At 34.7% G+C, this 24,474-nt stretch overlaps 1 protein-coding gene across 1 annotated transcript in view; it reads right to left on the bottom strand.

Moving 5' to 3' along the window:
• The window catches only part of ARID2 (AT-rich interaction domain 2), a gene marked incomplete at its 5' end in the record, with an annotated part of 162,312 nt that overhangs the window by 32,363 nt on the left and 105,475 nt on the right, over nucleotides 1–24,474 (bottom strand). Inside the window, 10 exons of the mRNA XM_079715821.1 lie at nucleotides 1,036–1,184; nucleotides 8,967–11,830; nucleotides 12,087–12,283; nucleotides 13,491–13,625; nucleotides 15,472–15,553; nucleotides 21,279–21,446; nucleotides 22,311–22,520; nucleotides 22,617–22,713; nucleotides 23,044–23,294; nucleotides 23,390–23,456. Coding sequence (XP_079571947.1) covers nucleotides 1,036–1,184; nucleotides 8,967–11,830; nucleotides 12,087–12,283; nucleotides 13,491–13,625; nucleotides 15,472–15,553; nucleotides 21,279–21,446; nucleotides 22,311–22,520; nucleotides 22,617–22,713; nucleotides 23,044–23,294; nucleotides 23,390–23,456 — 4,220 coding nt within the window. The remainder of the gene's footprint in view (nucleotides 1–1,035; nucleotides 1,185–8,966; nucleotides 11,831–12,086; nucleotides 12,284–13,490; nucleotides 13,626–15,471; nucleotides 15,554–21,278; nucleotides 21,447–22,310; nucleotides 22,521–22,616; nucleotides 22,714–23,043; nucleotides 23,295–23,389; nucleotides 23,457–24,474) is intronic.

Here is a 24,474-nt window from a genome sequence, read left to right as displayed (position 1 = left end):
ATACACATATAACTGAAAACAATACTTACCCTTACCAACATAATGGAATCTGATATGTTTTATTCACTTTTTTACTGAAATGAAAAACAAGCAAAACCCTCCTGGTAGACTTGCCAAAATGATTTCATGACCCCACTGCTGGGTTGAGATTTAAAGTTTGATAAACACTGTCCAAAGAAATTCTGCATACTATTAATAATCCCTAGGCTACACTGACAGCCACCATCCTACAACAAATCTATATATGAAATCTGTCTATATCATAAAAATTATGAATAGCAAATACAATTTTCAAAAGGATGAGGCAATTTCTGCTATAGTTAGGAAAAGTAAAATGGCATCTATGATACCTAAAAAAATGAAGGATATTATGTCTATTAAGACAAGTGCCTTAGTCTTAGAGCTCTAAAAAAGTGACAAGGCAAAGGTTCTTAGCTGAGTACTGTTAAAGGAACTGAGATTTTAGTTTAAACAATATTATCCTCAAGTTCAATATTATTCACAAGTTTTCCTTTAAGTCTAAGAAAGCCTTGTTTAAGAAGTTCAATTCCACTTATTGTTCATCTTAGTTATTAAACTGTGAGATAATATGGTTTTAAAATTTTTCATGGGGTGTCCAGCTTAAACTCAAATTTAAGATAAATCATTCTTCAATAACAGATTATCTTTAAGTTTCTGTTATATAGGAATTCTATGACTACCACTAACTTCAAGTCACTTTAAAAAACCTATCTCTTTTCATAGCCAAATATAAAATCAAATTCTTAGCTGATTTTCTTTTGTTAAAAACGAATACTGAAATATTCTCTAATAACTATCATAAGGCAATGAAGCTCTTTCTACCATCTATATAAATTTCTTGGCTTAGGTACCACTGGATCTAAGTAAATATCACTTCTAACATAAACTATTTTTGCTAAAAAGTTAGTGGTTTCAAAAGAAAATTTTCATGAAACCAGAGATGACAGAAATTTAAATACAAAGGCATTCCAGAATAAACAGCATTTACATATATCAAATAGAACTGCCATTTACTTTTTACAAGATTGCCACAGACACATGAAGTTGTGCCCAGGTTTTCTCACTGGATCTCCATGTTGACTAGATGCACTGAATGGAGAAGGCTGAGAACTGTTAGGCTGGCTCTGTACTTGAACAGCTGGTGAAGGTGTCATAGGAGTGTTCTGTGAAAAAGCACAACCACACAGTTTGTGAAATGACACTGAAAAACATTCATATCTTACAGAATAGGCTTATGAATTTGATTACATTGATAGTTATGCACTTCCAATATATAAAATTTACATTTGTAATTTTAATGATTACCTTTTAGAAACTCTTTTAAGAGATAACTAATTTTAGAAATATGTTTAGGAAGTCAAATTTATTTCATATGAATTAGAGCAAGATTGCATTGTTGTTACTGTCACAGAATATACAATATTTAGAATTAAGATTTTTTATTTAATAAAATTGGGTAGAAACACAATTATAGATTAAAAAGAGAAATTTATTATAAATTCACCCATTTGATTTACTTACATATATTCTTCACAAAAAAATCAACTGCAAATTATTTCTTCTTTGTATAATATTTCCTTTAAGATTTTAATGAATATAAAACAATATATAGTAAAAAGCAAGGGGAATTTCAGATGTTAAAAATGATGTAACCATATAAGTAGAATGTTGTAAATATTACTTTGTAGCAAAAGCTATTTTAACTAACAACTTTAGTCTTTAAAGTTGCTCCATTATAAATTTTGATGGATAATACAAGGATTCTAATTGTATGCATAAGTCTTTTTAATATAAGCTACATTTTTTTTCCTCTTCTAAATCCCATCCCTTCTCTCTGAAAAACACATAAAAATTATTATAGCTTAAAACAATTTGAGGCAATACATTTTCTTTGAAGTTTAACTCAGATTTCACTGATAACATACATACCACAAAGGAAAAAATACTAAATTTCTCACAGAAATGGTAGCACATCATTTTCAAAACACTGTTTAAAGGTAATACATTTAAACTTTGGGAAAATATTAAATATATTTGTTTATTTATAAGGTAATATTGGAAATAGTGGAGCAAAATTAAGTTAAAAATTGCCGAAAACCTCTTACTGAAAGTCATAATAATTTTTTAAAAATAGACAAAACACAAACACATAAGGCCACGGCATAAAAATGAATAAAGAAAATAAAACGCCAAAAGAAAAGGTTCTTAGAAATGTGAAGTCACAAGAACTTTTGAGTTCCAAGTTCTAAGAAAAAAAAAATCTACTTTGGGATGTGATTGAAGTTATATCTCTTATAGGGTCCCACTCTTATTATTTTATCATGTTGTTAGTGAGAAAACATATACATGCATGAAAAACATGCATTTTGGGGCAGTACAGGTATCATGGATAGGATGTGGACTTTCCAGCTTGACAGATCAGGACTCAGAATTTCAATCTACCTTCTAACTAGCTATGTGACCCTGGGCAAACTACTTAACCTCTCTGATCCTCAATTCCCTCATCTATAAAGTGTAAATAATAAAATCTAACTTTTGGGATGGTGGGAAGACTAGAGGAACTATACACGAAGAACCTGGCTCTGATTCTCAGTAAATGCCAATTGTTACAATTATTATTTATACTAATAGAGAAGTCCAGAGGGGAACCGTATTTTGGAGGAAAGATGATGAGTTCACTTTGCAGACAGGGACAGATCAATAAGTGCAATTATCTATCAATAGAAGTTAAAGCTGGGAACATGGATTGACAATCATTCACCTGTGGATTCTTAAAGCCATATAAACTAAGAGTAAGAAAGCAGAACTGGGGCGTTTTGGGGTGGGGGTGGGGAGAGAAGAGGATCGGCGAGAAAGGAAGGGAAGATAACATTCGAATCAATCTACTTACAACAACAACAGCAAAAAATTAGTCAAACTGTTTCCTTGAAATGAAAATACTGCATAAAAAATTCCAGGAAACTCTAATAAGTAGGAGTAACCAAGAGGATCAGTTTGAGCCAAATACAAATACTGAAGAGTGACACAAATGTAATCCCAGAATTTTAACTAAAGGGTAAATTTGTCAGAGCTATCAAATTCCCTCATAATGAACTTTCTGGTTCCCTACACTATTACCATTTACATTAGGTATTTTATTGACTCTCCTGTCATATATTTGTAATTTAAGCTTATTTTTGTTTTTTAAGTGCTAACAAAGCTTTATCCTATTTATCCTATTTTTTCTTCTTCAATGAGGAACTCTTACCGATCTCATACAGAAAAGTTAAATAACAGGGAATCATAGGGTATTTTAGCCCCAATTGTTAATGATTAATGAGGGATGTGGCAAGGATGACTGAAGTTATTAATCCAAGCTGTTAAATTAAGAAGGAATAAAAGACATATTAACCAAATGCAATGTGCAGAAAACTTGTAGATCCTAATTCAAACAAAATGTTTAAGAAACACATTTTAAAAGACAACTAGGGAACACTGAGCATGAACTGGGTGTCATATAATATTAAACTACTATTATCCATATAATGGATATATATATATATATTTGAAAGTATTTATAAATATATACTAAAGTATTCATGGTGAAATGAAATAATGTTTGGGATTTACTTTATTTTTACTTCAGGGAAAAAAATGGTGGTGGGGAAGAGATGAAACTAGAAAGGCAAAATGGTGACAATATCTAAAGCTGGGTGAAGGATACATGGATGCTTATTGGCTCTACTTTTCTGTATGTTTAAAATTTTTCACAATAAAAAACAAGAAACAAAAAAAATTAAACAGAGATAAATATATCAATGAAACAAAAAGAAGTACAGTACTTATAAAAGGTACCAAATGAGAAATTCCAAGACTCATATTTTCTTTGACGAAAGGAGTGTTTTTAGGTTTCCTCCTATAATAAAAAATTACACATTTCTTTCAACAAAACTAATTTTTAAATAGGTTGTTTATATTGTATTGCATGTTTTTCCAAGTACTACTTAAATTATGTTTTAAGAACTAGGTCTTTTACATAAGATGCAAAATATATTTCTTTTAGGATGTAAAAGTGCCCGATCATTAACAATAACCTTAACTCAAATGTGAATGTAAAAGTAGGTCTCAAAATCATGTTTTTGGAATGATCACTCTTCAGCAATATTCTTTACCATTGCTCTACTCTACTGAGGTAGAATTAATTTTTCATAATATAGTACCTCTCCAGTAGTGTGTGACCAGAATAGTAAAACTACACAAAGAATATGAAATAATTCTGATTCCTTTTGTAATGTAAAATTACATAAAAATGTTAATGTAGCAGTTTTATTTTTGGCAAAGATATTTCTTTTTGTTAAAATAAGAAATTATAATCTTGCCTTTATTATCTTTTCAAGAATAAACTACAGCTGAAAATTCTAGACTGTACTGATGATATTTTCTGATATATGATGGGATTTGAAGTTCTTAAACGTTTACTTTCTTATTAATATTAAGCTTTAAAAAAAACCTTAGGGGCTTCCCTGGTGGCACAGTGGTTGAGAGTCTGCCTGCCGATTCAGGGGACACGGGTTCATACCCCGGTCCGGGAAGATCCCACATGCCGCAGAGCAGCTGGGCCCGTGAGCCATGGCTGCTGAGCCTGTGAGTCCGGAGCCTGTGCTCCGCAACAGGAGAGGCCACAACAGTGAGAGGCCCACGTACCGCAAAAAAAAAAAAAAAAAAAACCCTTAGAATAAGACTAAAATTTAAACATTCAAACTGTGTTAGAGGGCTTCCCTGGTGGCGCAGTGGTTGAGAGTCCGCCTGCCGATGCAGGGGACGCGGGTTCGTGCCCCGGTCTGGGAGGATCCCACATGCCGCGGAGCGGCTAGGCCCGTGAGCCATGGCTACTGGGCCTGCGCGTCCAGAGCCTGTGCTCCGCAACGGGAGAGGCCACAGCAGTGAGAAGCCCACGTAATGCAAAAAAAAAAAAAAAAAAAAAAAAAAAAAAAAAAAAAAAAAAAAAAAACTGTGTTAGAAAAACTACAAAGTCATAATTTATTTTTCTCAAAATAAATTATTTACTAAGTAATAATGAAATACTGTGTTCAATTCTAGCTACACATTTTGAAAGCCACTTAGAATATGGAACCGGTTGAGGTAAACAGGATGATGAATAAACCAGGCACTATAACACCTAAGGTCTAATTGAAATGATTAGGAAAATACATTGTAAAGAAGAGGTGAGTAAGGAGAGATACTTTTAAACGCTTGTAAGGGAAAAGAATTAGATTTACTCTAAATGTGATATAAAAGAGATTACATTTAGTCTAAATGTAGTACAGATCTTTAGAGAACAGAATTAAGACAATAATAGAAATCACTGGAAAAGAGGTCTCTGGGACTGTGGGAGAGTTAATTCAACTCTTAAAAATGAGGGTTATGGACAAGAAAATATCTAAGGCTCTTTCTGCTCTAATATTCCCTTATTTTCCTAAACTATCCAGTTTTTTTCCTCTTATTAAGTATAACTAGATAATACATACATACCAAGCCTGTCTTATAAGAACACATTGAAATGTAAACAAAAAAATACATTTAGTGGTAATGACTTTAATTATTACAGTGTACTACTAGTCTACTAAGCAGTAATACTCTTTAAAAAAAAACATTAAAATGACATTCTTGTGACTTGCTAAAATGATTTTCTATGGCTATGACTAAACACTGCCCCCTTGAGGCTGCAGGTATGCTTTCTGATGGGTTGAGTAACTTTTCAAACGCTTTATCAAAGAAAGAAAGGGACCAGGAAGATACCCATATTCAGTGTTGGCACCATTTCAGAAAGGATTCATGTATGAAGGACAAGAAACTGAGGAGCAGCATCTATAAAATGCCTTAAATAAGTACATCCTTAAGTAAACTATTTTTATATACAAGAATTAGGTATGGCATCAGATCATGGGATGAACAGATACAGATATACTCAACATGTGTTTTACATGCTCCTGAAAAAGACAAGTCTTTAGGTAAGTATTTATAACTAATTTTCTTCCATTTTTATTATTTTACATGCCAATCTAATACTATGCCTCCAGCAGATACAAATTCATGAATAGTGGAAGAGAGTACGGCTTTCAGAAACGGTACCCATATTCTTGCACTCTAACTTGCAAATGTAACAGATTGAAAAAAATAGTTACAAATAAAGATATGTGCCTTGAAGTGCAATTTATTTTGTATTTATATAACCTACCCAGCTAAATACTACTTAAAAACAAAATCTATGGTTATATTATTAACTTTCACATATCTTTCTCCTTTATTTGTTGCTAGCTTTTTTTCTGTAATGAAATTAATACAGCTGATTAATGGGAGTGAGAAGGAACAAAACTGAGCGAAGAAAAATTAAGTAACAATGGTATTAGGAAGGACTACCCGTTGCCCATTCTCAACAGGGATGTTTCCCTGCAGTCTTTCCAGCTCTGAGCATTCTGCAAAAGTCTGGAAGTCCCTTCTTGGGGTAAAGGTGCCTCCTTAACATCCCCAGACCCCTTAAAATGGTGGAAATAACAAGGTATGGCTAAAAAAAAAAAATCACATTTAAATTCCTCTATTTCATTTACCCCTTTAAAGTACCAATTCAAATAGTGAATAAAATGGTGTTAAACCAAGGCCTAAAATGCAACTTTGAGAGTATATAAAGAAATTTAAAGACTCTGGGCAACAATGGAAATGGTTTTTTATTAGCAGGCTCTTAAGAAGGCCCAACGGCCTCCCTTCAAAGGAAACTTATGATTCCATCTTGAACAGTTGATAATTTTTTAGCCTTTATAGGTACCTTATCTTATATATAAAGATAAAATATACCTGCACCATTGAGTGACAGACCGTGTAGCAGGCACTGTGCTAAGAGTTATACATACACATCCTGTTTTTTTGTTTCTCATTCTCACAGACACCATGTATTTATGTCTCTTTTTCCTTGCAAAGTTATAAATTTCTACATGCCAACCAAATACCAACTTTAGATCGTAGCTATTTTAAATAAACTACATTCCTGGGGAGAATACATAAAAAGTTTATACACATTTTTCAGATTAGGAATAAAATATATTAATTTTATGGCTTGAGTTAGATGTATGCATGTCCAATATGTTAAATTCTAGCATTAATATCCTAAAATTATCATTCGGTGGTACTCACATCCTATAGCCTAGTAGTTAAAATAATATGTTACATATAAAAGGGATATCTAGAACTTTACAAAGAAATCTTTTAGAATAGTGGAGAAACGGGTTAATAGCATGAGTTTTGGTTTCAAACACACACCCAGGTTTCAGTCCTAGTACTACCTCATATTAGCTGGTAACCATGGGTGGGTTATTTAGCATTGGAGGGCCTCATCTCTAAAATGAAATTATAATTTTTACCTAATAGACTTTCTTTGAGGATCAAATAACAAAATGCTTTAGTGCAAAATTCCTAACACAGGTCCCAGTCTTATTGTTCGTTTTTTGTTATTTAGGTATCATTACTAAATATAACCACACTAGAAGGTTGACACAAAAAATGAGGGTGGATGAAACAATTCCATAGTAATAGAGGTTTTCTCTAATTTGGCTTGGTCTACTATAACTCTTTATAAAGGAATCTAAAAGGAAAAAAAAAGTCAAACACACAATCAAGATGAATTGGGAAATTATTAAATATAAAATTAAAACAATGTGTTGAATGCTTACTATATGTTAGACACTTCATTATTAAAAAAAACTTTTTTAGTGTGCTTAATAAATGAAAAACTCAACTTGTAAAAGTTTGAGTAAAAATGGTTTAGTATTTTCCACCAAAACTCCTTATTAATTATTGCCATGTATATAATATCCACTAAAGAATACTCAACCTATTTAGGTAGCTTGAAATAGATCTAAGCAATACTAACATATGAATTAAAAACCTCATTCTGCCCCCAGAGCAGCTTTATCCATTCACATGAAGAAAGACGCATATTAGTGAATGACGTGCTCTGAAGCAAGGGATTCTTCGTTTTTTCATCTTCCATTTTGCTCCCCACCACCACCCCTGCTTTGCCATCTAGATTTGGTACTAATACCAACAATCTGCTGTTATCATCATAAGCACAGAGAAGAAACCCAAGCCAGAAGGATGCTAGAAGAGTTGGCAACAGTCACAGAAGGTTCTGGCTATGTAGTAATTAGGAAAGAGAGAATGAAGAAGTAGTAATCCAGGAAATAGCACATAAGATTGTCCTTAAAATCTTTACAGGCTGATTGGACCCTCAATTCAGTAGCACTGATTCAAGCAAACACTTTTATTTACTAAGGCATGCAGAGACAGGATAGTATATATTAAAAAGGGAATAGCAGAAACATGACAGTAGAGCAAAGGAATAAGAGACACAAAATTTAAAATACTGGAATAGCTGAAACAAATTGAAATTATAATAAATAAACCTTTTTAAAGAATAAAGGCAACTAATTCAATACATAGATATAACAAGAACACACGATAAAATTCTTATGGAATTCACCTTTTTTACAAAAGTACTGTGAAAGGAGACACAAAAATACACTCACGTCAAAATCAAATACAGAAATCCCCTTTTGGAGAACCCTTAGCAACCCCGCACCCCCCTAACATAGGAGACTAAGTTACGTTTTAAAAATTCCCCCAAAGACGTTAGATTAGAAGTGCTTCTCTATCTTGGCTCTACAAAATTACTAATTTGGGTCTATAACAAAATAGAAAGATGCTTTAAACCATGTGCTAAAGTTAACAAGTGAAAACTGTTTAACATTACAAAAAACAGAGAAAAATAAAAGAGCAAAACAGCTTAAGTACATTGATGAGCTGACCCAATTAACTTTTCAAGGTAAAACATGGAAAAACAGTGCATTTCCCCCTAAAATCATATTTACACATCAAGATTTCTGTAAGAGAAATGGGATAGGAGAATGACTCACCTGTGGGACCACATTCTGTACGTAGGTTGGTGGGTGCTGCTGCTTTTGCTGAACAGCACTCTCTATTGCTACTTTAGCTACAGTGCTTGGATCTGCTCCTGCTGGCACGGCAACCATTGTTGCACTGCAGCCAGCATTGTTGGGGTCACTGATTGTAACAATTCTAACTCCCACTTTATTTGGAATTCCTGTGACAGTTTCCCTATCATTATCCTCTGCTGGCCTCTTCACAGTTTTGCATTCTGCTGTGCCATTTGTAGACCGAACGTCAGATGACAGGGCAGGAAAATGGGACACTCTTGATCCTGAGTGGGGAACGGCTATGATTTGATGCCCCTGTATAACAGAGGTTGTAGAATGTGGTGAGACAACTACACTTGGGCGTTGCTGAGGCACATCTGAATTCAAACTTGAAGCTAGAGGTCCATTAGGCAAATCAGTACCACTAAATTGCTGTGTTGCCACATTTGAAGCCTCCTGTATACTGCTCACAGATGGCGAACCACCCAAAGTTAATACAGGTCCATTAGAAATTCTTTCTAGTTGATCACCTTTGGCAGTATCTTGCTGAGTGGCATCGAAAGTCCCTTGTGGTTCCATTGGAGATATCTCACCATTTCCTACATGATTGGAAGTTTTGTGATTTGGAATGTTTTTGCTTAAATGAGAAACATCTCCTTTATCAAAATCACAGATTCCATTAACTAGAGGTTTTTTCAAATCACTTTTAATATCCTGCATGTCCATTTGTTCTGAGTTCTGTTTTCCAGATGCTCCATTCTCACCTAATTCTAATGATGGCCCATTACTGATTAGTGAGCACTGATTAGCCTCACTTTGAATTTTCCCTGAGTTTGAAGGAGGTAGACTTGAGTCACTGTACTTTCTCCCATTTAAAAGACTTCCCACCTGCATTTCATTTTCCTTTGTATCCCCATTGCTGGTGTTCGTGGTTCCTCGTCTGCAGGATGGGTTCTCCATGACTTCAATTTTACGTTCATGAACATGTAAACCTGTTGCTTCTTTTGCTTCCTCTTCCTTTTGGCAAATTATTTTATCACCTTTGAATGGGGGAGTAGCAGTAGTACAAGATGATTGTCCAGCTGGAGATGCTTGAGAGGCTGGAAGCGTTTGCACCTGAAGTCCAACTCCTGCCTGGGTCCCGCTCATGGTAATTCCTGCTGGAGCAATGAGCTGAGTTGTATTTCCCTGACTCACAGTTGCAGTTGCAAAACTTGTATTTGGCACAACTGTTATGGTTACCTGGTTGCCAGAAGTCCCTTGGAAAATGGTTGCTGGGCTATTTGAGATCAGCGGACCTGGCAATATTTGTAAGTTCGAGATGGGCACGGTTTGCACTCCCCCTGTGGGTGGCATCGCACTTTGGACCAACTGAACATTTTGCTGCCCAACCAATAGCTGCTGAGCTGGAGTTTGCCCCTGCACTCCAAAACCTGCTGCTTGATTATTGGCCACCTGGTATACCACCTGAGGGCTAGGAGCTCTTGCATTATTAGGGGGAGGAATCTGTGGAGCTGGGAGAATAAGCTTACCACCCGGAGTTGAAGGACCACGCTTTGGAAGCAGCAACTGTTTTATCAGACTCGACTCACCAGAAGCAGGCTGACCAACTCCTGCATTTGTTTGCTGTGGTTGAACCTGCATTTGTACTTGCTGTGGCTGCTGAACTTGTACTTGTACCTGTTGTGGTGGGGGTGCTGGTGAATGCTGCTGCTGTTGCTGCCTTTTCACAGATAGCATTTGACTGACAGTAGGAGGTGGTCCCTGTGACTGAGGGGTGGAAGAAGATGACACGGCAGTAGGGACCTGGCTATTAGTAGCTGGGACAGGTGATGGTGAGGAAGATGGAGTAATGTTTGGTTGTCCAGCTAGCTGAACTGCCTGACCAGCTGGAAGAGCTGCTGGATTAGCAAGAACAATTTGGTGAATGGCTGGTGCGTAAGTTTGACCTTGTTGAGCTGGCTGGCTTACAATCACTACACTTTGTTGGGTTGGCTGCTGTGGTTGTTGAATAGGCTGTTGGACCACCGTTGATGAAACTTGCTGAGAAGGGAGAGGTTTGGGTGCAATGTTCTGAAACCCTACCCTTGAGGGCTGTGGACTCGGGACACCAGCAATGGTAACCATTTGTCCTGTAGCTACCTGAAAATTCTGTACTGAAGTTGCCGAGACAATGTTGGACGCAGAAGTCGTTACATACTGTGGGGGTGCTATGAGAACAGTGTCCTGTGGCTGACCGCCAGCTGACGTCTGCTGAGACGAAGTCTGCATGGGTTGGGGCGATGTGGTGATTAACTGTTGACCCTGTGAAACTGCAGAAGTACATGCTGGCATGTTCTGTACTCTGCCAAATATATGACTCTGTGGGACACCTTGTTGAATTACCGTAACAGGAGTGCCAGAAGGTATCTGTCCTGGTACCACTGTGTGTAATGGAGACTGTTGTGGAATTACAGATGGATGGTGAAGCAATGTCTGGGAATTCACAACTGTAACGGGTTGGGGCCCTGTACTATGATTCTGAACCACAGAACTCTGAGCAGCTCCTCCTCCCACAGCAATACTAACAGGAACTGCTGTCTGGGGTATAGAATTCTGGATTACTGTAGCCTTAACGACTTCACAAGGAATTGGAGCTTTATTTTGAATGACAGTCACCGGAGCACTTTGCTGCTGGTGGGTATGAACTGAAGGATTTGGTGGAATTCTTGAAACAGTCTGTGCCACGGTATGAACACCTTGTACTGGAAAAGACATTTGTGTTGCAGTCAAACTTGAAGATTGGTTGGTAACAGGAGTCCTCTGAAAATGGTTTCCTACAGTTTGTGGTCCGTGAGGGATTCCTGAAAATATAGGGAAAAGTCAAAATTCATAATGAAATGACTGCAAAGCTGCATGTAGAAATTATTTTACTCAATTTGAGAGAAAACAGTCTTAAGAAATTAACAAGTTTGCATCATATGAATCTGATAAAATAATAGAACAAGAAATAAAATGTTACTGGAAAAACAAGGAAAAGTTATACATCTTAAAGGTATATAAGCTTTCATTTAGTCTTCTTATTAAATCGGTAATATTTAAAACAATAAAAATTAATACCTGCGGGTGAAGGACTTGGAGATACATCAGGAACAGAATCAACACGAACAACGGGAGTAGAAACAGGTTGCTGCTGATAGTACATCTGAATGGGAAGTGGGATAGCCCTCCTTTTTACTCCTACTACATGAATATGTGCCTGCCCATTGTTACTGGAATCCTCCACCCTCTTCACTGTATGATTTGGAAAGACCGTTCTGTAAAGTACACACATACTCAGTTTTAATAACTAGAACATTAACAAAAAACACTAACTTCTAACTGCTACACGAATGGCAGCAGCATATTCACTGCTACTTATGTAGCAGTATGAATCATACAGTTATATTCTGCAAGGGTGGGAAGCAAGGAATTAAATATAAAAGGTCAATTCTCCAATTTTAAAAATCATTATTTATTAACACTGTTGGGTTTAAAACAATTCTACTGTAATTAACAAAAAAAGCTGCATCTAGGCAATGCCTATTTTATGAACTTTGCAAAATATCAAAACGCCATGGGAGGGCTTCCCTGGTGGCGCAGTGGTTGGGAGTCCGTCTGTCGATGCAGGGGACACGGGTTCGTGCCCCAGTCCAGGAGGATCCCACATGCCGCGGAGCGGCTGGGCCCGTGAGCCATGGCCGCTGAGCCTGCGTGTCCGGAGCCTGTGCTCCGCAACGGGAGAGGCCACAACAGTGAGAGGTCCGCATACCGCAAAAAAAACCCAAAAACGAACAAAAAAACGCCATGGGACTTCCCTGGTGGTGCAGTGGTTAGGAATCAGCCTGCCAGTGCAGGGGACATGGGTCCGGGAAGATCTCACATGCCACAGAGCAACTAAGCCTGTACACCATAACTGCTGAGCCTGTGCTCTGAAGCCCGCAAGCCACAACTACTGAGCCCACGTGCCACAACTAATGAAGCCCGCACGCCTGAAACCTGTGCTCCGCAACAAGAGAAGCCATCGCAACGAAGAGTAGCCCCCATTAGCCACAACTAGAGAAAGCCCATGCACAACAGCAAAGACCCAATGCAGCCAAAAATAAAAAGATAAATAAGTAACTAAATTTATATATATTAAAAAAGCCATGATATTTGAGGACAGAGTTTAGTTATAGACTATTAGTTAAGATTTAAAAGGGTAAAAGCCATGTCTTTAATGCATAAAAGTAGGTGGAAAAAAAGTAAACGTAATTTCTTTTCTTTCTTTGATAAGCCTAGTAATGATTAACCACAAACACCAGATGTGATTTCCAAAATTCCCTTGTATTAAAACTTCCATCATACTACAGTCTAACCATACAAAATTTCAAGTAGTGGAGATATTTAAAACTAGGTAGATAGCTGGTGTGTTCTCTAAAGAGCAAGGGGTGTTGTAAATGATGAAAACTGACTTTATTTAAAGTTATGAAATATAAATCCTACCTAAGACATTTATAAAATCCAGTTGATGTTAGGATTCCACCACGAGCCAATTTACTGCAAGTTGATAGGTACTCAGAATACATTTCTGCTCGAGAGACAGAACAATCTGGATTTACTTCAAAATGAGCATTTAACCTAAAAGAGGAGAAAAATATATGGCATTATGCAATATACTATAGGAGAGTCCATACTTAAATATACAAAACCATTTGAAGGCAATGTGTTATAAATTAATAATTATGTCTATTAAAAGAGATTAACTACTTAATCATACTTATTTTAGTATAAAAAAATCATTATCAATAAATATAAAAACCGGGATATGAATACAGCAGCAGGGTTGGTCTGCTGGCAACAAATATACTACAACAAATTTTATTCAGTGAATACTCAGGTTCCTGTCTTGTAATAATCAAAATATAACAGAAGTTCCCAATTAAGAGTTGTTGGCCATGTGACAAATGGAGGAAAAACTGAACTTAAAGTTAAACTTCTGTTGCTCTTGGATTAAATTTCTTCAGAAAAAACTCTCCCAAAGCTTTTAACTACTTCCTAAAACAATGATACTTCCCATGCTGCACACTCCCCTTCCCCTTCCGAGACTCTATTCCTAATCAATTACAAGGTAATTCAAACTTCAATTTGTCTTTGTCATAAAGTGACTTCACCTATAAATTGGGATTGGAGGCCTAGTTATCCTTATAGGATTCTTCCTAGGACTCACCATATACATGACAGGCCAACCTACAGCTGTTTCTTATTAACTGAATCAGATGATAATTATGATAAAACAGTTTAAAATGCTTCTCTCCTCCTCCTCCCTAGAAATGGCAGAAATATGCAACAGGGATTTATAAGACCAAGTCTATAACACACACACATTTTACATTGGATGTGGTACATATTTTTTCCAACTTTCATAACCCTTTGAGTACTGAGCTTTCAAAAAGACCAGACACAAAAAACTTGTTTTGGTTTCAATATAGAAGATAAATATTTCCAAATATTATTGGATAAGATTCATCATATATAAAGGGTCAAGGTGTAACAATATAGAACATGAAGAAAAAGCAAGTAATTAGAGATATTACCATAAACCTGATTTAAGCAAAGTGGAAAAGTAGAGAAAATAGTCATAGGAACACAGAAAACAAAGCACCAAAAATATGGAACACAGAGTGACAGGAGCATGGAATGGGAGAAAAATAATGTTAGAGAATGGGGGAAAAGGGATCAAAGAAAGAAATTTTTTAAAGTAATACATCATTGAAAAGTGATCTTACATTTCAATCTGTTAATCTTCTAAAGAATTAAAGTTGAAATTCATAAAAAATGTAGAGGCAACTAGCCATGAAAAAATGAAATGGTTCTAACCAAGTCTACATTTATTTTTTTCAGAAAATGGCTGAGATGTGACCAGTCAGTCTTCTCAAGAAAATATTATTTTCAAGTTGATTATTTCAATGTAGACATACGGTTATTCTATTATTTGATTAGTTACCCCTTACTACTCACAAAAAGGAAAAATTAACTAGCAATGAATGAGAAGCTTTGCTTTTGCTCAAAAAGAGGGATATTTAACAACAAAATCTGGTTCTATTTTCTTAAAGTCAGTCCAATTCAGTTTTAATAAAACGTTAATTTAAGAAAAATTCTATAACCTGACAAACCTTATTTTCTACAAAGCCAATGATAACTTTTTAACACAAATTTTACTTGAAAAGGAGTGGTGTAATTTAATGAAATTCTAGTCAAAGACTATTTTAACTCTGAAAATTCTGATAAATATTTTTTTTTCAAACTATTCCAAAATACAGGTGAAGTGATTTTACATTACCCTTTCTTTGTATAAATGTTATCCTACCCTAACTAAAAAGAAATACAGAGTAAAACATTCTGGATGACTGCTGAAATACATTTCCTTTTCTCATTTGCTTTATTCTTCCCAAGGATAAAGCCTTAATAGAAATAAACCACTTACCACTGACAAGCAAACTTCTCACTATCTATTTCCACTATTCCTGGAGGTGGAGCAACATGCTGTGCTACAACTGCTCTGGAAGCTAAAGAAAAAAATACATTAGCTACATCATTTTTTAAAACTATATGCCATATTTAGTTAATGGATACTGAACCAATTAATATTGACAATGAATACCTTTTAAAAAGGTATATAAACATATTGAAAATATACAAATTTGAGAAAGAAACTTATAATGGAGCACATATTATACCAGGCACTATCTTAGATGCTTCATACAAACTATTTTTTTAACCTCACAATCATCTGAATAATAACCATAATATGGATTATTTCACTAATATAAACTCTATTTTTTCCATTGTCAGACACTGAGTTTTAACTTTATCTATATTACCTTTCTTAATTCTGTGAGGTGGGAACCTGAGACTCAAAGTGATTAAAATAACTAGGTGAAGGTCACACAGCACAACACATCAATAAATAAGCATCTCTCAGTTTAGTTACAGAAGCAGATTGTATCACAAATAATTTCATTTCTGAATTTAAAAGATTAACATTAATTCTATAAGTGGCATATATAAAACTTCTGGGTATGAGGAACAAATAGCTAACTTCTATGGTGGAACTAATGAAAACAAGAAAAATATGAGATAATATAAACTTACTCATTTACAATAAGTTTATAATAAAATATGAAACTTACATATTTATAGATAAAAATTACACTGTTTCACCATTGAATCAGCATTATTAATTTATAATTTTTAAACCTACAAAATGTACCTACTTTTATTTCAGGTGACATTTTAGCAAAACTTCTCAGAACCCTCAAAAAAAAACCGAATGAATTTCTAAATTATGGGAACTAGAGGAGCCCCACAGCTCAGCCCAATCTGTGAATGATCTGAAGCAATCTTGACCTTTGTCTGATGAGACCCCAGGCTTCCACTGGGATACAGCTAACAGCAGCCAGCCAGTTGTAAATATTTATTCTGTATTAAGCCATTTATATTTATGTGATTTGTTTTAATCTTCTATCTAGGTTCAAAATTTAACTGTCCCCGTTTTGCAAATGAAAAAATTAAAGCTCAGAAATTAAGTTCACAAAGGAAAACATGATGGAAATAGCAGAGCTGGAGATAGGGTGTAGTTGGAAAGCCTTCTTTTAGGGGTGCTGAATTTGAATTCAGGTCTGTCACATTTCAGAAGCCATATTGTGATATTCTGCTTCTTAACAGAACATAATAATTAGAACCAAAATTATTTTCCTTGGGCAGCCCCAGCCTATCTTTTTTCTTCTCTAACTTGATGACACTGTTACAGAAAATACCCTTCTAGGGCCTAAACCTATGTAGAAATCTTCTTCCCTTTTCTTCATCAATTATACTCTCAGAGTATACCCTACTCTGACTGAAATCTGAATCAATTAACAACCAATTGCAGGAAACATTAGAAACTATGTTGAAATTATGAGAAACTTTATAAACAATGCATAAAGAAGAATGATACAGCCTCAATTAAATTAAAAGCATAAACCAGAAATGTATAATTACTATAAAAGTGGCTACAAAATGAAAAGCATTGTCCTCAGGATACCTGAAGACATTCCAAAGGGTACAAAGGCACATACTTTAAGAGGAATCAATTTTCAGATACTCAAAGTTTTGTATATATTCCCTCCTAAAACTGCTTTGCCTGAAAACATGACCTCCTCTTTGATGACTGCTCTTTAACCATCTTGGAATAGGAAGTCTTAACTCTCACCCATCCTTTAGAGCACTGTAAGATACAGTTTAATGCATGACTCTGGAGCCAGAGAGGCTGGCTCTAAAGTTCCATCACTCACTAGCTGGGAAAGCTACTTAACCTCTCTGACTATAAAATGGGGAAAAGTAACAATACATTGACCTCATAGATCGTCATGAGGATTAGAGGAGTTTATATGTAAGTCACTTAAAACAATGCCTGGCACATAGTAAGTGTTACTATGTTAGCTACGACGATGATGATGATGATGGTGTAAAAACCTCTGGAATACCAAAGGGAGAAGTGGAAATATTAGTGTCCACAAAAGTTCTTTAAACCAAGGTATTAGGGTAGGGCTTCTGGTCTATCCCAGTGTTTTATATATTATAGTTAAGGGCAATGTAGGGCATTAGAAATTGGGTATTCTGGCCCTTTGGTGTGTTCTGAATTCAGATATATTATAAAGTGATGACAATTTTTGCTTAATGTTCTTTCCTCCTCTATCCCTCAATTACTATCAAAGAGTGCATTACTTTAGAGACAATCTTGTTTAAGTAAAGCATTCAGAATATTTTAAAGTAATATTGAAGGTGGTGGCATCTTATTTCATTCACATGACAAACTCATGACAAGTTTAACTATCTCAGAATTCTGAAATAAGGAAGGTATCAATGGGAACACAAAGTAACATGTTTTCTTGGACTGAAAAATAAGGTTGGACTTTTTGTAAATAACAAATTGAGGCAAGACACTTTTGATAATAAAGACTAACTTTAACAGTTAGATTATGTGGCAGACTTTTTCCATAATTGAATGAGGTAAATCTCCAGTGCCAAGACTTTGACAAAAATATATTCATGCATATGATAAAAAACACTTCATCAAAAAACACTGTGGTCTTGAAATGAACACTATGTAAATTTTCCTAACCCAGTGGTCCTCAAAGTATAGTGCCCTGACCTGAAGCATCAGCATCTCATGGGAACTTGCTAGAAATGAAAATTCTCCAACCCACCTGAATCAGAAATTCAGGGTATGGAGCCCAGAAATCAGCACTTAAGCCCACTGGGTGACTCCGATGCACCGTAAAGTTTGAGAACCATTGTGCTAACACTTCCTGAATGTATTAGGTTAAACAAGGTACATCTAAGTAAAAGAGTAGTAACTTATCATTTACAGTCATATCTTGTTAATATCTTTGTGATATATTTTCAATAAACTTAAAAGTAAGTATCTATAATGACTGGGCAACAAATAATTTTACAAGTCAAGTACTGTTAATTCTTTGATTTCAACCAAAACAAAGGAGAACTCAAATTGTCAGAAGATCATTAAATACAATTTTAATAATTTTTAGATAATTCTGAAGAAATTTAAAGAATTTTAAGTTCTACCCTCATCTATTTATTGATGTGAACTAGATTTCCAACTTAAATCTATAAAAAGGAAAAACAGAGATAAAATTAATGCTGAACCCAATTTTATTCTAGCAATAAAAAATATTCATTCAGAGACACACTAGAGTAATACTTTCCAGAGAACAAGGGGAAAAATGTCTTGTCTATCTCATTAAGAGATGTACTTCCAATATTGCATCTTTTATTGAATAATTATTTACAAAAATCTGTAATATATTTACTATTGATTTATGTACTATTTATTATTAAAACTTGTAATAATAAAATAAATTTTTAAACACTTAGAGCTTTATAACAGAAGCCTGAAAAACTTTAAATTAAAATGTCTATGTAAGCATTGATAGGGCAGTGGATATGAGTTCAAGGAGAAAGAGGGATAGTATAAAATTTCTAATATTACAAGTTTGTGTTACTTTTTAAATGGATGGTGGTAAGCATCAATATTCCACTGGATACAAAAAGTGTTGTAACTTTTATTTTAAAATATCAATTCAATATACACAAAAACATATTATTTGCAACTATTTAAATTATGATAAAGAAATTTAGATGTCAACCTAAAAATGGGTGAAAGGTCATGCAAGTTTTCATAGTGATGAGCAGAAGTGAGCAAAAAGTTTGAAGATGACCATTCCATTAAAAAGCAGTATTAAACAAACTATGGGGGGAAAAGCCAAACTGTAAGTGTTAACTAATCAAACAATTCAGAGTTGTCATTCATGATGAGCAAGTAATAAAGTGCTCACCAGCTCAAAAATGAACTCTTTTAGGTTATTAGAGGCCTATTCAAACCTCTATCAATGACTTACTACTACGCAAGCAAGCCACAACTCTCAATATTTAATTTTATCCATTTGCCAATGAGGATCAACTCTTAATTTGGGGGACGGGTTCATTTGTTAAGGTCACAGGTCAGCAATAAGGCAAAAAATAGTAGTTTTCATCAAAATTACCTTTGAATATTCTTCAAATGACCCATTATAGTTCAGTGTATCACTGATAATCTATTAATTCCACTCTATGTTGAACAGTTTCTCTATGGCCCTCAATTAACTTAATCTTTTAAATTAATTTAAAAGTTTCTCCTTTAAGAATAAAAGCATACCCCCACTACCCACTTAACTGGCAGTATGAACTGTTTCATTTCCTTTTCAAGGTTGAGAAACTATTAATTTCTGATCATCGATTCCCCAATAGGTATTGGGCTCTTTAACATCTATTGCCTATGGGTGAAAGCTCACTGAACAGATCAGCAGTCAAAATTACCTACTTATTTCATGCCTTCTATTACTGTCCAGTTCTGTTAGTTGAATTCAAGTAAGTTAAATGCACATACGATACAACTCTACTATATACTGCAGAAAGACATAATGGAAATCAATGAGATATGCGATACATATTACATACTTTGTGTAAATAGAGTATACAATTTTGATAACATTAAATGAGAGAACAAGACAGCTGGAGAGAGATGACGAGAGTCTGAACTGAGTCATAAGTACTGGCAATCAAAAAGGCCAGACAGAGTATTTAGGAAGACTCAACAAGATTTGGTGATTAAAGGAATGTGGTAGTTAAAGATTAAGGATAATGAGATTTTTGTTTTAAAGATAGTGGGAGAGGTTGAGAAAGATCTAAATGTATTTCTAGGCTGAAGAAGCAAGTAAAGAAAAAGAGGTTTAAGATATAGGAATGAGTAGCTGGGAAAGACTGATATTCAGAGTACAGATTCAGAAGTAGTTAACATCTCTTCCTGACACAAGGGGTTGAAGGAGAATGTGTTCAGATGCTAATAAGTTTGTAAGGGAAGGGGGAAGAAGTTGAAGAAATTCATGCCACACAGCTCCCAGAGTAACTACAAAGTGTTAAGATCAACTGAGAAAGTAAGCATCCTCCATTAAAAAACAAGGAAAGAGAAATGTCTTGGGAATGGTAAGAGAGCAGGTGAGGTGAAAGATGGATTGTTTTTGTTAGGACAAATGAAGGTGGAGAACAAAAATGCTGAGAGTGCTAAAATATAAAAATTGTAACTCATAATGAGCCAGGAGAAAGAAGTCCAAGAGCTGAAGGACAGGTCCGAATTCTAATTAATGATATTTGAATTAAATAGAATTGACCCATGGGATCCTAGGAAGGGTGCACAAGTACAGGTATATACACATGTATTAGCATTTGTATACACATGCACACATGTCTGATCCTACTGATTCTGTGGTGTTTGGTTCAAGATTTAGAAATAATAGGGGTATTACACTTATGTACTCTGATGACCACCTGAGAGAATTATAAGGCAGCATATGATTAACCAATTCCTGGTCTATCAACTTCCAATGACTGAAATCACAAACCCGTTAGGGCACTTAATACTTTTACAGTTGCGAATAATATCTAATCCCTCACACTACTCTAAAACCTTCTCAACTTCATTTCTCTACTATACTATTCTTCCTCTGTGCTCATGTTGATCCTGCTGCTCCTGGAATGTATAATATCTAAGAAATTAAAGTACATACTCAATTCTCATTTAGCCTACTCTACTGTAAAATATCAGTTCCCTGTACTGCATATTTAAATTTATCTGTAGTATTAAATCTGACATACCAATAACCACACTGAAAAAGATTAAACAAAAACACTAACCTGGGGCAGATGCTACATGGGTCTGGGTTTGGACTTGCTCTACAGCTTGTGGCCTAATTTCAGATAAAATTTGATGACTGGAACTTGGATGTTCGACGAGTTTTACTGCAGCCAGTGCATCGGGGCCAAACATCTGAATATCCATGGAAACCAGACACACTAACATGTCTAAAATAAAAACCAACAGTTATTAGTCAATAATATTGTAAAACAATGACATTGTTGAAAAACACATGCTATACATATATAAAACGCTGCTTCTCAAATGCCAGTCTGTGAATCATTGTACATCAGAATTATCTGTGGATCCTTAAAAAAGATTTTTAGGCTCAATCTCTGAAGACTGACTTAGAAGCTCTGGAGTGGCTGTTAGCTATCTTCATTTTAAAAAAATTTCCCAAGTGATTCTGATGTGTAGTCAGATTTAGGAACCACTGATATGGAAAGTACAGCTTAATTTCTCAATAATAATACTTTTCAAGCCAAATCTTTATTAACTCTGATTTTAATATTTATACCAAAGAAAGAAATCATTTGAATCACTGAGTAAAATGTTAACGTGACATGTTTTAGTGAGTGTGTTTAAAACTGACAACCCACTAAGAAGGTGAGTTCAATGATTTTGAAGATAATACCACTACTAGCATTTCTAGGAAGAGAAGGAAGCTTGTTCCACTCAGCTTTAGTTGCTTAATAGTAGCAGCTGACCACTTGAAACAGATGGACCTGCCCCCCAGAGTCAGACATAGCCATTTTGTTGATTTCAAATTTAATATATAGTAATAGAAATAAAGAGAAGAAGTAAAGATTACTGATAGCCACATGCATCCTGGTCTCTACACAACAGAAGTTTCTTGCTTATCTAAAATAGACAGAAAGAATAACACAAACAAGCGTGTCTGAAAGGGTAATGACTCCTCAAAATAAACAGTAAACCCCAAATATCAATTGTGATTTTTTACAGCAACCACATTAAATATTTTTTCCTTAATAAAGAAAATAACTTAAATGCTTTTTGTGGTTTAGTCTTACCTATGCTCTTTTCTACTTTTGCAATTTTTGTGCAAGCTACATCTCCCATTTCTGTGAGCATATATAGCACCTCAAGTGTTGAGATTACGAGCAGCACATCAGGTAAAGTGAGATGACAAATGATCTCTCTGTATGAGTCCTGATCGACATATTCACAAATCAAAACACCATTATCCTCTGCTTTGCAAAGATTTCCCAAAATTTCCATGCCTGAAAAGCATACACACACAAACATGTATTTGTCTTTTAAAAGATGATAAAAAGCTTGTGTACTTTAGACAATGAGAAACTTAAGTGAGCACTTACCCCTCATCTTTAAAAATCTATCCCTTGACATGAGGCATTTTGTAACAGTATGAAACATCAGATGAGTAGTTTTGAAATCAACAGGATCCAATAAAAGCTGGAAAAAAAAAAAGGACACTACTGTTTAGGTAGGCTTCTTCCAATTTAGATCCAAATGTATATTTCAAATTTAATAAAAATGAGCCAAACAATGTTACGTAACTTTAAAAAATGTAATTACTGTGAGAATAGCCATCAATGAATCTGGAGCATCATTTCAAATATTTCTCTTTTTCCACAAAAGTGTGTAATACCTTTAGGCAAAAACTATATGTAAGCATTTAATATTCTATAATTATGGCAAATATAACAATCCCACATCCTAAAATTTTAAAGTAAATACTGTGCTAACTACAAAAACTGTTTTAAGCTACTGTCACATGCTTACCTCAGCTGCAATATTTCCTAATGTGTCAAGGCCTAATTGCCTTAGAGAAATAAAATGACTATGTGCAGAAAGTAATAGGAAACGGAGACAGGTACGATTAGCTGCCAAGAGCTTAACATTGCCCTCCTCAAAGGAAAGATTTCGCAAAATCACTGCAATCTGAAGTACCCGTTGTCCTTCAATATCATTAATGCCCAGCTTTCGAGGTGGATGAAATAAAGATTCCCAAATCCATTCTCCTGATGTACCTTCTACAAGAGAAGAAAACATATTTTACGTAAACTGATATTTCACTTATTATTATTGATATTTCAAAGTTATTTAAAATATTTTCTCATTGACTTACCATGAGACTTGTTTCTGTCAGAAATGAGGTCACGTACTTCATTATCATCAACAATGTCTTTCCAAAACTGTGATGAGAAATTATTACACTTAATTCTGACAATTTCAAATAACTATTCTATTACTTTAAAAATAGTCACACATACTGTAAAACTATAATAGTTCTATTTTTAGTTCAAGTAGATATCATTGTATTCTATGTACTTAGTTCTTTGACACAAATGCTAGATTTTTCTATAGTTCAAAGGTGTCATTTTGGCTTAGGGCCCACAGATCCCTAAAAGGTCTGTGAAAAATATAGGTCATCTATGAACATGAATGAGGAGAAAAAAATGACATCTTCATGTTCATTAACCTCTAACTAAAATTTAGCATTTCCTTAGCATTTTCTTCAACTCTGAATGTTAGAAAATGAACCACAGTAGCAATAGCAGAACCTCTGACACTGTCACCAATATGAATCACAGATATTTTCAGATCACTTTATAGCTATGGAAAATATCTAGAAATAGTATTTATGCTCATCAGTACCTAAAAATTATGATAATTAATAGTCATTAATTAGTAAACTGCATACAGTCACAGTATTACTATTTATAGACTCCTGAGACATAGCTAGCTAGCTACTGAGTAAATCTACATCTAGAAGAAAATCAAACAGCAAGTGGTGAAGTATTTGTGTTCACAAATTTGTAACCCAGATATTTAGGTTTCCTTTGCAGTATTCCATATCAACAAACTGTTTTTTGACCCATAAGAGACAGGAAATAAGTTGAAATCCACTACTTAATCTTTCAGGCTAAGAAACAAAGGCCTATATATTAATATGTCTATATAAAATGAACTTTAATCTTAACTTTTCTATGCCATTTTATCTTGTTACTTCCCTACTAATCAAGAAGCACATGGGCCATTAGTTCACTGTTTATTTCTAAACATTCTGATGTATTTTGTAAATGACTGTATTTTAGTTTTGGGAATTAAAGTTCCTTTGCATTTAAAGTTTCTGATCTGAGAAAAGGTCCACCACCAAAATGACTCACTGCAAAAAAAACTCATGATAAAAAATCTTTGGTAACAATAAAA

The sequence above is a fragment of the Hyperoodon ampullatus genome (genome assembly GCF_949752795.1).
Source record: "Hyperoodon ampullatus genome assembly, chromosome: 11".
NCBI classification, from domain to species: domain Eukaryota; kingdom Metazoa; phylum Chordata; class Mammalia; order Artiodactyla; family Ziphiidae; genus Hyperoodon; species Hyperoodon ampullatus.
Note: the sequence above shows the minus strand (reverse complement) of the source record. Positions and strands in the feature narration are given on the sequence as shown.